The sequence below is a fragment of the Notamacropus eugenii genome, chromosome 5, assembly GCF_028372415.1.
Source record: "Notamacropus eugenii isolate mMacEug1 chromosome 5, mMacEug1.pri_v2, whole genome shotgun sequence".
Lineage (NCBI taxonomy): Eukaryota > Metazoa > Chordata > Mammalia > Diprotodontia > Macropodidae > Notamacropus > Notamacropus eugenii.
In genome coordinates, this window is record NC_092876.1 from 400,416,296 (window position 1) to 400,430,183 (window position 13,888).

The following is a 13,888-nucleotide window of genomic DNA, read 5'->3' on the forward strand; positions in this document are numbered from 1 at the left end:
CAAGGGAAGGGAACCTTTTGCCTTGAGGTTATGTGTAGAGGCCACCTTCCCAGAGAATTTTTGTGTGCAGAGAGAGAATGTTCTTCCAGGTTGGAGAAGGGGGGGCTGTTTTTTATAACTGTTCTTGCTATATGTGCTTATTAGCAAATACCCTTTATAATAGCTCATTAAGTTTGATTGACAATCAAAAGAAAGTATGGGAGCTCACAAATATCAGAAAAACTCAGAACCTCCGAGTTGCATACCCCTAGATCAATGAGCAGTAGAAGTCAGAAGCTCTCTGATGACCTGACCTGTGAGTGCAAGTGAGAGTTAGGCAAGAAGCCCTAGAGAATGTATTGCATTGTGGGTATAAGGGACAGGATTTGAACTCACATTTTCCTGATTTCAAATTTGCTATTATATACACCATACCAGGGTAAAAATAATCCAGGGTCTTTTAGTTTAAAGAATGTACAACAAAGGATTTCTTAAACAATTGATCATTAAGGTGTTTACTAGTTTATTTAAACTAATTTAGCAAACCATGTAAAGTAAAATTATTATAATGTTAGAAATCTGGCATGCAATCTCCTTTTCTGTTGGTTTCTTCATTTTAATTTGATGATTGTGAATTTCTTTCTCTTTCCTCTTCCTCAGTACTTCCTGCTGGAAAAAAATAAGGAGATACATTTTAATTTTAAGCAGTTTTAAATTTTTAAATTACTTAGCAAAGCTTTAATGAATATATGCATGAAACAGTACATATATTGTTTTAAATAGCAGAAAATGAATATGTCTTATTAATATGTTCTTAATGCCATATAGTAAGGACAGTTTGAATTTCAATTCAAGAAACACTGCACTATCATTAATTCAGTGTTGGTGATATAAAGACAAAAATGAACCCACTATGTTAAGGAAATTAAATTTGCCAAAAGAAAAAGTCTAAGGCAGACCACTACACAAAAGTCACATATATTTCTAAATATTGTATGCCTCAGGGTCCCTACCACATAAACTAAGCTAGTTTTTTCCCTAAGAAGCAGGGAAACTAGCCCTGAGACTTCATTGGTCCAGGAGCCTATGACCCAGCCTCCCAATCACCTTGGGTACATTAAAAGGCCAGACTATGAGAAATCAGCGTGTGTTATACTTAATGGATTTCTTGCTGAGAAGATACTCTATCTGTGACCAGAACTGCCAAAGCCACAGGCTGCTGTATTGGCCACCAATTCTCAGCATCACCATTTTCCCACTTCAACTCTGAGGTCAGCCATAAAGTCATTCTAATCTAATTCTGACACCTTTTGATGACGGAATCATCACAGTCCAAAGGCATATGCAAAATCAACCGTCCTTGGCAAGAGTCCATATTTGTCCACATAATATGGCACTTTAGTAACTGAGCAGCCATGTAAGCAACCACTCACTTATAATTCATAATTTTATAGTGTTCTCTGTGTCAGTCATTTTACTAAATGTTCACATTCACTATTATGACCTAGAATGTGATAAAATTTTTGAGCCAAATGGTTTGCTGTATTTAACTTAATGCTCAGATATATAGAAAAGATTAAGGGAATTCTCCTTTCTCAGACAGGAAATTTGGTTCAGCTAAAGTAAAATTGATTTCAAGAGCCAAGGTCAAGAGCAAAGTAGAAGAACTACTGTTATACTTTGACAATCCTGGCAAAAAATGCCACAGAATATCTGAGGCCAAGATATTCCAGTGTCTTTCCTTTTTTTTCCTAAAGAGGGTAATATACCAGAAGGAGCTCTAAGTGGAAAATAAAAATCTCCACTTCAGTGACACTGATCCAGTGCTTCCCTACAGCTATTCAAAAGCTAATTTCTAAAGAGGGAGGAAAAAAAAGAGTGACGTAGTCTGGCCAAGTTGGTAGTTTCCAGTTGCACATGAACAGCTAGACTAACCAGTATTAATGGCATCCAAGCCAATACTATTATTGCCTGAGATGACTCACTAGCTCCCTCCAGTGGTCAGATTGTAAGTGATGTATCCCTCAGTATAATGTAGGGTCTTAGAGGGCAAAGACTATTACTCATTTTGTCTTTGTATTTCCAGTGCCCTAAAGAGTGCACATAGTAGGTGCTTAATAAGTGCTTGTTGATTGATGGGTTGGTTGAATGCTTGATGCCACTGCTTCCTATTTTTAGTGTAGATAATTGAGACTAGTAGATCAATTTTCTAAATTACAATGGATAAGTACCTATTTCCTTTAAAAGGTCAATGATGACAGAAAGAAATTGTTTGGTTGTGAATGACACATACTCAAAAGATCTCTCAATTTACTGTTTCCCCTGACAAAAGCCAAGATAAAAGGGTACGGTTTAGTTAAGCTTCTTACTGATTTTGGGGGGGGGGGCAATTTTGAGAGAAAATTTTATTTCTTTTCATGAAGGTCCATTGTGATCTATGAAGAAAATGCAGTGTCAAGTATCAGAGTGATAGTTTTCTCTTAAGAGAAATTACTTTCACTTCAAGACCATGATATTAAGGTGTCTGGAGTGACAATAACTAGCAATTACCTAGCATTTAATAGCTAGTGATAACTAATTTTGCTGCTTCTTTCTAGCATCTGGAAAACATACTGGTCCATATTATAATTTCTGATTTCATCTCTACCTTGCTTTAGTTCTTCCATCATAAGGCTTTCCAGATTTTCTTTTGCTTTCTTTTCTGCATCAAGTTCATCTGCTTCTGAATAATCAGCAGGGGGTTGAGTAGTAACTTTTTCACCAACTGAAATATGACAGACAATAAAATAGAGAAAATTAGTATAAAACAAGATGATGCCACTCTTTCCAGCAAACTACAGGATTTTAATGGATTTGTGAGAAGTCTGAAAACTGTTTCCACAGCTTTAATAATATGGGCACACTAAATACCTCCAGATGTTTGGGGCTCTTCTTGTGCTGGTGATATGTCAGACTGTGGTGGTACTTCAGGAAGGGGTGGTGTGTAGAGGGCTAATGGAGCAATTTTTTTAGCTTTCCATATTGGAACAGGAGGTTTTACAGCTTCCTCTTCCTCCCCCTCTTCTTCTTCCTATTTGAAGTTAAAATATATGCATAATTTATCTACAAAAGTATAAGTTTGGAAAAGTCAATGTTTCTTCTTCTTTTCCCACCTCCCCAGTCCCTAACACCAACAAGTCATTATTAAGAAGTCATTTTTGAATTATGAAGTCTTTGAAAGGAAACAAAAATAGTAATTTTAGGTGGTTTATTTCATGGTATTTTGTGATATTACTGAGTTATGAGGCCATAGAGTTCATAAAATTCTGAGGAAAGAGGTAAAGAAAAGGGGAGGAAGATTACAAAGGAAAATTTTTATGCTCATAATTTTATTTCTAGAAAGTTCCATTTATCATAGCACAAAATTATTTATTTCATGATAGTAAAAATGCATATGGGATGGTGAAAGGTCCATTATTTTTTCATTTTTTGCTCAACAATGCCTTCTATAAATGAGTAAAAAGCTTGGAACATGATATTCCAAAAGTCAAAGGAATTACAAAGGCAAAGGTTTATAACCAAGAATAACCTGTCAAGGAAAACTAAATATAAATATATAGAGGGAAAAAGAGAGATTTAATGAAATGGAAGACTTCCAAAGATTCATGATAAAAAGACCAGAGCTGAGTACAAATTTGACATACAAACACAGGAATCAAGAGAAGCAAAAAAAAGGTCATATAGATAAGACTGAGGATCCATAAGGGACTAAAAAAGTTTAAGCTGTTTATGTTCTTATATGAGGAGATGATTGCCTTTAGCTCTTCAAAACTCTTATTATTACTTGGGGTCATAAGAAGAGGCTAATTAGATAGAAGATCTAGTAGTGATTCTTTTATGTTTTGATGATTTCAGAAGAAGAGTGGAAAAGGTGAGGAAGAGGAGTGGGTGAGAGTGGAAGGGTGAGGAAGAATGAGAAGAATTATCTCACATACGTGCGGTGCCCATGGAGAAGTTTATACAACAGGAAAGGAACACAAGGGAGGAGAGGGTGACACTTGAACTTGATTCTCATTTGAACTGCTCAAAAGGAGGGAAGAATACACAAGGGATGACAATTGGATACAGAAATCTATCTTATTCAACAGGGAAATAAGAGGGAATGGAGCTAAAAGAAAGATGGATGGTAGATTAAGGGAGGCATTAGAAGCAAAACAAACCCTTAAAAAAGAAGCAAGGAAAAAAAGAAGAATAAGTATAACAGAATATAATTCAGGGAAATATACAATTAGCAGTCATAACCGTGAATATGAATAGGATGAATTTACCTATAAAACAGAAAAGGATAGCCAAATGGATTAGATACCAGAATGCAACAAAATGTTGTTCACAAGAAACATATTTGAAATAAAAAAGATGCAAACAGAGTTAAAAATAAGGGTCCAGAGCAGAGCCTATTACATTGTAACCAAAGTAAAAAAAAAAAAAAAAGTAAAGGTAGCAATCATGATCTCAGGCAAAGCAAAATCAAAACCAGGCGTAATTGAAAGAGAAAAATAGGGAAAATACATTTTGCTAAAAGGTACCACAGACAATAAATTAATATCAATACTTAACATATATGCCCCAAATAGCATAGTATCTAAATTCTTAAAGGAAAAATTAAATGAGTTAGAGGAGGAAAAATTCAGTACAGCTAAATCAGGTAGGGGACCTCAATTTACTCATTTCAGACATAGATAAATCTAGAATAGAACAGAATATGGAATGGAAATAGAAAAGGATATACTTATTTCTCATCTATGCAAGAGAACACAAAAATTGATCATAGGTAATAAAACCTCAAAAACAAAGGCAGATTATTATTGAATGCACATTTATGTACCATAATATGATAAAAATTGCATACAATAAAGTACCTTTGAAGCAAAGATTAAAAATTAATAGGAAGCTAAATACTTTAATCCTAAAAAATGGGTGGGTCAATGGACAAATCATAGAAAAAACAATTATTTCATTAAAGATAATGACATCAATGAGACAATATATCAAAATTTTTGAGATGCAAATAATGCAGAACTTAGGAGAAAAGTTACATCTTTAAATACTTTAATTATTAAAAGAAAGAGTATACCAATTAATCAGGGATGCATCTAAAAATGTCAGAAAATCAACAAATCAATAACCTCCAATTAAACACCAAAATGAAAATCCTGAAAATCAAAGGAGAGATTAACAAAATTAAAAGTTAAAAAAGTTGAACTAATAAAAATAACTATGATATTCTGTTAGAAAAAACAAACAAAAATAAATAGATAAGCCATTAGAAAATTTAATTGAAAAAAGAAATCAAATTACTAGTATCAAAAATTTAAAATATAAATTAAACAAACAATAAAGAAATAAAAACAATTATTACAAATTATTTCATCCAACTATATGCCAATAAAACTGACAATTTAAATGAAATGGATATTTATAAAAGTATAAAGTGCCTAGATAAACAGAAAAGGAAATAGAACACTTTAATAATCCTATTTTAGAGAAATTGGAAAAGCCATAAATAAACAACTCCCAGGACCAGATGGATTTACAAATGAATTCTACCAAACACTTAAATAACAATGAATTCCATCACTATGCAAACTGTTTGAAAAAACAGGAAAAGAAGGGGTCCTACCAAACACCCTCCATGCCAAAATATGACCTTGAAGCCTACATCAGAGAATCAAAGGAGAGAAAGAAAATTGTAGATCAATATCCCTAATGAATATTGATGTAAAAATATTAAGTAACATATCCACAAAGAGACCATAGCAATCTGTCAGAAAGATCAGACACTATGACTAGACTGGAATTTTTACCAAGAATGCAGGGCTAGTTCAATATTGGGGAAATTTTAAACAAAATGGAACACAGCAATAATAAAAGCAACAAAAATCACATGATTATTTCAAAGATACAATTTTTTTTTTTAGCAAAATACAGCATCCATTCCTATTAGAAACACTAGACAACAGGAATAAATGGAGCATTTCTTAAAGTGATAAGTAGCATTTATCTACAACCAAGAGCCATCATTATCTGTAATGTCAATGAGCTTTCTAAATAATCTTTCTAATAAGATAAGAGATAAAACAAAGATGTCCATTACTGCTCAGTATTGTAGTAGGAATGCCAGTTCTAGCAACCGATGAGAAAAAGAAATTAAATGTCTAATCATAAACGAAGAGAAAATGAAATTATTACTTTTTGCAACTGACATGATGGCTTCCTTAAGAGGACCTTAGAGAGTCAACTAAAAAAACTAACTAAAATAATTAGCAACCTCAGCTAAAGCTGCAGGGTGTAAAATAAACTCACATCAGCATTTGTATATATTACCAACAAGATCCAGCAGAAAGACATCAAAAGGGAAACTCCACTGAGAATAAATACTGACAGTACAAAATGCATGAGAGTCTACCTGCCAAGACACACATAGGAAGCACACAAACACAATTACAAGACATTCTTTTCATAAAGACAGATGTAAATATTAATATTTAATTAATAATGATAAAGAAAGATTAATTGTTCATGAGTAGGCTAAACCAACATAATAACCATGACAATGCCACCTATGTTAATTTACTCATGCAGAGTCATATCAAACTAACAAAGAATTATTTTATGGAGACAGAAAAAAACAATAAAATTCATCTGAAGAAAAAAGGTAAAAAATATCAAAGGAATTTATGTGCAAAATAGTTACAGTATAGCTAGCTAGATAGACAGACAGATAGATATTTGTGATGGCAAAGGACCGTGAGTTATGGTTTGTCCTTCATTCTTGGAAAGGACCATGATGTCAGGAAGGTGATGCCATGACTTGCAATTGAATTGAATTTCGGTGAGAGAATGCTGTGCCAAGTCATCAGCCTTACTTTCTCCTCCAGAGCCATCTGGGTACAATGGCCAGATGTAGGTCAGGACAACTGCAGATGGCCCAGGATGCAGTGGGAGACTTTGGCCGATGGCTGAACAAGTTGTTGCATATGGGGTGAAGTACTATTTTGCTATAAGAAATGACCAGAGGTGTGGTTTCAGAAACACATGGTAAAACCTACATAAACTGATGCAAAGCCAAGGGACAAGAACTGGGAGATCATTGTGCATAGTAACAGCAATATTGTAATGATGATAAACTGTGAAAGACTTGGCTACTCTGATCAATACAATGATCCAAGACAATTCCAAAGGACTCATGATGAAAAAATACTTATCCATCTGCACAAAGAGACCTGATGAACTCTGAGTGAAAATAGAAGCATAATTTTCTCACAATATTTTTCTTGCTTATTTCTTGAAATATGACTGATTTGAAAATATATTTTGCATGATTTCACATGCATAATGGATATAATATTATTTGCCTTCTCAGTGAGTGGGGGAGTGGGTGGGAAAGAGGGAGAGAATTTGAAACTCAAAATTTAAAAAGAAAAGAATGTCAAAAATAAATAAAAATGTTAAAATATTTAAAAATCTAAGGAATAAAAGACTAATGGAAAAAATGATAAGTAGAGTAAATAGAGGAATTAACTGATATTTCAGGGGGAAATTTCAGTATTATACGTCATTTTCCAATTGATAAATGGTCAAAGGATATGAGCAGGCAGTTTTCAGATAAAGAAATCAAAGCTATCTATAATCATTTGAAAAATGTTCTAAATCACAATTGATTAGAGAAATGCAAATTGAAACAACTGTCAGGTACCTAACCTCTCACCTATGACACTGAGAACTATGGAGTCTGAATGCAGATTGAAACATACAATTTTCACTTTTGTGTGTGTGACTTTTCTTGTTTGTTCTGCTTCTTCTTTCCCAACATGACTAAAGTGAAAATGTTCACATGATTGCATATGTATAACTTAGACCAGATAGCTTGTGAACTTGGGGAGGAGAGAATGAGAAGAAAAAAGGGAGAAAAAATTTGCAACTCAGAATCTTATAAAAAATGAACGTTGAAAACTATCTTTACATGTAATTGGAAAAGATAAAATACTATCTACCAAAATAAATAAATATTGAATTAAAAAAGCAAAAAAAGAAATCAAAGCTATCTGTAGTCATATGGGAAAATGCTCTAAATCATCACTGATTAAAGAAATGCAAATTAAAACAACTGAGAGGTTCTGTTTCACACTTATGAGATTGGCAAATATGACAAAGAAGAAAAATGGTAAATGTTGGAGGGGATATGGAAAAACTGGGACATTGTTGTGTTGTTGGTGGAGTTGTGAACTGATCCAAATTCTGGAGAGCAATTTGGAACTATACCCAAAGGACTACGAAACTGTCCATACCCTTTGATCCAGCAGTACCACCACTACATCTGTGTCCCAAAGAGATCATAAAAAAAGGGAAAGGAACGAATATGTACAAAAATACTTATAACACCTCTTTTTTGTGGTGGCAAAGAATTGTAAATTGAGGGGATGGCCGAACAAGTTGTAGTATATGAATGTAATGGAATACTACCGCATTATAAGAAATAACAAGCAGGCATTTCAGAAAAACCTGGACTTACATGAATTGATGCTGAGTGAAGTGAGCAGTACGAGGAGAACATTGTACACAGCAACAACATTGTACAATGATCAACTATGATGGACTTGGCTCTTCTCAGCAATACAATGGTCCAAGACAATTTCCAAAGACTCACGATGGAAAATGCTATCCACTTTCAGAGAAAGAACTCTGGAGTCTGAATGCAGATTGAAGCATACTGTTTTCACTTTTTTTCTTTTGTGACTTTTCCCTTTTGTTCTATTTCTTCTTTCACAACATGACTATTGTGGAAATATGTTTACATGACTGCACATGTATAACTTAGATCAGATTGCTTGCCAGCTTGGGGAGGGAGAAAAGAGGGAGGAAGGGAGAAAAAATCTGAAACTCAAAATCTCATATAAAATGAATGTTCTTGTCCTTGGTCATTCAGTAAGTGTCTTACTTACTGATCTTACTTACTTACTTAGGATCCAGGTCTTCCTGATACCAAAGCTGGGTATCTATTACATTACTCTCTCTTGATGCATGATACTAGTGGTTGTTTAATAAATGTTTGTTGAATGAATAAATACTTTAAAAATGAACACTTTAAAAAATCAAAAGGCTATAAAAAAAAGTATCTACATGGTGACAATTTACTAATTTTCTGATCTTTGATAGACATGAACCAGTTAGATATTAGATACAGTATGCAAGTGACACATACACACATAAAGGAAATTTAATTCTGAATAATGTAATATTAGCTGGATAATGCTACTTATTGGCTACTTCAGTCTGGTTAATGTTTAATGTTACAAAAAATAAAATAATGGATGTTTTCATATGTCATCACCCACACCCCTGAAATGTATAGTATCAATTATAGGGCAATCATGTTGCAATACTAACGTTGAAAAGTTCATTTCAGTCTTCAAATATTTAATATCCAAAGTTTTCTTGCTAACTATTAACTACTTGATTTTAGCATGCAATACAATTTGGACTTAAACAATAATTACTAAGTATGACATAACCCAATTTGCAAATGTAATCAATATTTTGATTTTATATTTACAAACACAAATCAAACAAAAATTAGGCTATGTCCCAGTTGTCTAAGTTTTACACTACTTCTAACTTTATAGTAGCAATATAAGTAGATAAGTCATATTATCTAGATATGCTAATTGTACTCTACTATGCAACTTACCACTTCTTTAAGTATATATTCACCATGCTGCTCACATCCAATATCAAAAATATACTTTCCAGGTCCCACTGGCTATACATAAAAGAAGCAAAATATTACCTCAAATTATGATGGTTCAATTTATAATACAGATGGAGTATGCTATACAATAATTCTCCCCCCCTCCCCAAGACCTGTGATTTCATCCGTGTTGAAACTCCCTTCATTAATGCAGATCAATATCTTGTGTCTAACTTTCAGTCTTAGAGAGGTGTCTGGGACACCAAGAGGTTAAATGACTTGCCCATATATAGCCAGTTTGAGTAAGGGTAAATCTTGAGCTTAGGTCATCATCCCAATTACAGGGCTGATTCTCTATCCATTAGATCACAATGCCCTTGCTAGAGCAAATCATTGCACCTCCTACACAATATGGAAAAATTCAGAGAGGAACAGTGTAAGTTATAGATTATTTTTATAAATTATTGATTATTACAAAGCAAAGCTCCTCAGCGAAGTCTAATTTACATTGACTTCAAGAGTATCTCAAAACACTGCTTTATCAAGGAAGCTAAGTATTTCCTAAGTAATCTTGACACCATTAATTTTCTGAGCAAATACTTTTTATAATTAATGGAATGTAAAGTTTCATTTCATCCCTTGGTCAAACCGCCATGATTTCCAAACTAAGAGGTTTTAAATTAATTAAGTTGTCTGTATATTACATTAAAGTACAATATGATATCTAAAGAAAAAGGAAAAGCTTACAAAATGTTAAATCTGCATTTTAAGACACTTGAAGAATATAGTAGAATAGGGATACAATATAGTATCCTTTGTTATACCTTATGAGGATAATAATAGCATCTAACTCCCAAGGTTGTTATAAGAATAAAATAAAATATTTGTCCTGGGGGATGGGAATCGTTATAGAGCATACTCTACTTGTATTTGTTAAAATGTTATCTTAATGCTTTAACTCAATATACTTAATTTTTCTCTACTTATTTTGTAAGTCATACAGAGGATCTGACAAAATTATTGGCAAAATATATTAACTGAGTTTTCAGGAGATCCAATTAGGCCATATCTCATCAAGAGCATTTAAAAGTGAAACTAGACAGGAAAATATATAAAAAAACATAAAAGATCTGTTCTGTCCATCAACATTTTTTCTTCAGTAACAGTGGAGACACAACATTTAAACTCTAACATCACAATCCTGTTGTGTTCAAATGAATAGCACATGTAAAGCACTTTGCAAATTTTAAAGCGCTACACAAATGCTAGCTATTATATGAAATAGTACCAATAACATTAAAAAAATAAAGATGGTACAGTAGTTGGAGCAGAGCAAGTATTCATAAGGGGCTTGAGGTAACTAAATTGTAAGGAAGTTGAAGGAAAGAGACAATGATAGCAAATCAGTGGGGAAAAACATCACCTATGATATTGCAATTTATAAAAAGGTGATCACAAAGAAATAAAAAAATTTATTGATTCCTATCTACCTTCTCTAAATCTAAATCTAAATCTAAAATCTTGATGCAAATGATCTACACATAAACATGTATATATTTGCACAAATATACATGTACACATATTACATACTAAAATACATGCATTCTAGATGACAACACAAGAAGAAAACAGGCAGGTTTTCACAATGATATTCTGTAACAGATCACATTTTTGGAGTGACACCAACTACTGAAAAGTGCGTAGGACTCCCGAACAAACTGTATTTATTACTTGTTAAATATTTTTAAAAAGTGTTTGATTTGAACAAAATGCTTACTTAAAGAGTCTTCCTATAATAGAGTGCTTCTCATGTATATATTAGGATCATAGATTCCAAAATAAAAAAACCCAAAACCTTTGTTCAGTGATTTGTTCATTGTCAAGTAGGGTGCCAAACAAGTAATCCCAGTGGTGGAGGATACTTATATAAGATCCAAAATAAAGAGGAATTACCTTTATATAGTGAGGTAATGCAGATGATCCCATTTATAGACAACATGGAGTTGATTAAATTAAGACTCAGAATATTGTAAACTTTCTCATTGGGAATTCACAACCATTTAAACTAGGTTGACCTAATAATCCATACAAGATAAATGAAATGGATACAAAATGTCCAGCTTATGTTACACAGCTGGATGGACAGAGCACTGATGTGATCCTTTTGACATATATTGGACAGAATGCAGATCAGGACTTTATAAAGAGAAGAGAGCAAACTCCAAACTTCTCTATGAACAAAGCCTCAGTCTTTTAAATACCAGCATTCTTGATATTGCTTCCTGGTTTACCATAATCTCTGAATAATCAAAATTTCCCAATACACAGTAGAAAAAGTATTGATTATTCATGGTTGGGCTGTGCCAGTATAGCAATACGACCGAATTTTATTTATTTATTTTCCTTTCTATTTTAGAATATCATTTCAGAATATTTTCTTTAATTTCATAAGCAAGGAGAAATCCTGGACTTTTCCAACTGATTTCCATAACAGCTAAAGATATAAATCTTGGCTTCCTGTTACTGTCTAATACTGAAATTCTAATATTTAACTAGTACAGTCCTTGGAGATGCAAATTTGCATGTGTTCTTTTAGCAATCTATAGATTATTAATCTGAATTGCCCCCCATTTCTAATACTTATGAGCAGTTTTCATAAATTATTTCCTGAAGTATGATATTTATGATATTCCATGTGTTTATCTGAGAGATCCATGATCTTTATCTCTATACATTATTCACAAACTATCTCTACCCATCCTATCTTCAAAATCAGTTTCTTTTTTTTTTTTTTTTATTAATTTTTTTATTTTTTTTAATGTTTAACAATCACTGCCATACAATTGCGATTTTATCCCTCCCCACCCACCCCCCACTTCCTCCCTCCCTCCCCACGACTGCATACAATTCTGTATAGATTCTACATATACTTTCCTATTGAGTATATTTTCACTATCGTCATGCTGTGTAGTCAGACTAAGATAAATGAAAGAATCCGTATAACAAATCAGAACATGATACACAAACAGATACACATACACAAACATGATCTGCTACATTATGTGAGTGACTTCCATATTTCTCTCTCTGAGTGTGGAAGGCTTTTTGCCTTGAGGTCCACCATTGGGATTTTTTTTTTTTTCAGAAGTTCTTGTGTTATTACAAAAATCTAAGTCTACCAGAAAAAACTCTCACACACTGTGGTTGTTGCTGTGCATAAAGTTCTCCTGGTTCTGCTCCTTTCACTCAGCATCAGGTCATATAAGTCCTTCCAGGCCTCTCTGAAGTCTTCTTGTTCATCATTTCTTATGGCACAATAGTACTCCATTACATTCATATACCATAATTTATTCAGCCATTCCCCAATTGATGGACATCCCCTTGACTTCCAGTTTTTGGCAACTACATAGAGTGCTGCTATAAATATTTTTGTACATGTGGGACCCTTTCCCATTTTTATGATCTCTTGGGGATATAGTCCTAGTAGCGATATTGCTGGGTCAAAGGGTATGCACATTTTTGTAGCCCTTTGGGCATAGTTCCAAATTGCTCTCCAGAATGGTTGGATGCGCTCACAGCTCCACCAACAATGAATTAGTGTTCTAACTCTCCCACATCCTCTCCAGCATTTATCATTTTCTTGTTCTGTCATGTTTGCCAATCTTATAGGTGTGATGTGGTACCTCAGAGTTGTTTTGATTTGCATCTCTCTAACCAATAGTGATTTAGAGCATTTTTTCATATGATTATAGATAGCTTTAATTTCTTCCTCTGAAAATTGCCTGTTCATATCCTTTGACCATTTATCAATTGGGGAATGACTTGTATGATTATACATTTGGGTCAGTTCTCTATATATTCTAGAAATGAGGCCTTTATCCCCTAGCTTAGCTGTAAAAATTTTTTCCCAATTTACTACATCCCTCCGGATTTTGGTTGCATTGGGTTTGGTTGTGCAAAAACTTCTCAGTTTAATGTACTCAAAGTTATCCATTTTGCATTTCATAATGCATTCTATCTCTTCTTTGGTAAAGAATTCTTCCCTTCTCCATAGATCTGATAAATACACTATTCCTTGCTTCTCCAGTTTATTCATGGTATCAATCTTTATACCTAAATCATGTACCCATTTGGACTTTATTCTTGTGTACGGTGTCAGGTATGGGTCTATGCCTAATTTCC

At 33.4% G+C, this 13,888-nt stretch overlaps 1 protein-coding gene across 4 annotated transcripts in view; it reads right to left on the bottom strand.

Annotated features, from left to right (window-relative positions):
- Positions 1 to 485: 485 nt before the first annotated feature.
- LOC140506903 (radial spoke head 1 homolog) overlaps positions 486 to 13,888 on the bottom strand; it is a 41,733-nt gene continuing 28,330 nt past the window's right edge. The window contains exons 6-9 of one of the 4 annotated variants that reach the window (XM_072614568.1): positions 9,707 to 9,778; positions 2,890 to 3,049; positions 2,627 to 2,743; positions 486 to 645 (exon numbers count right to left, since the gene is read on the bottom strand). In XM_072614568.1, coding sequence (XP_072470669.1) covers positions 596 to 645; positions 2,627 to 2,743; positions 2,890 to 3,049; positions 9,707 to 9,778 — 399 coding nt within the window. In that variant the 3' untranslated portion in view covers positions 486 to 595. Of the gene's footprint in view, positions 649 to 2,626; positions 2,744 to 2,889; positions 3,050 to 9,706; positions 9,779 to 13,888 lie in introns of all 4 variants that reach the window. The other 3 variants (XM_072614567.1, XM_072614572.1, XM_072614571.1) reach the window with 3 other exon arrangements.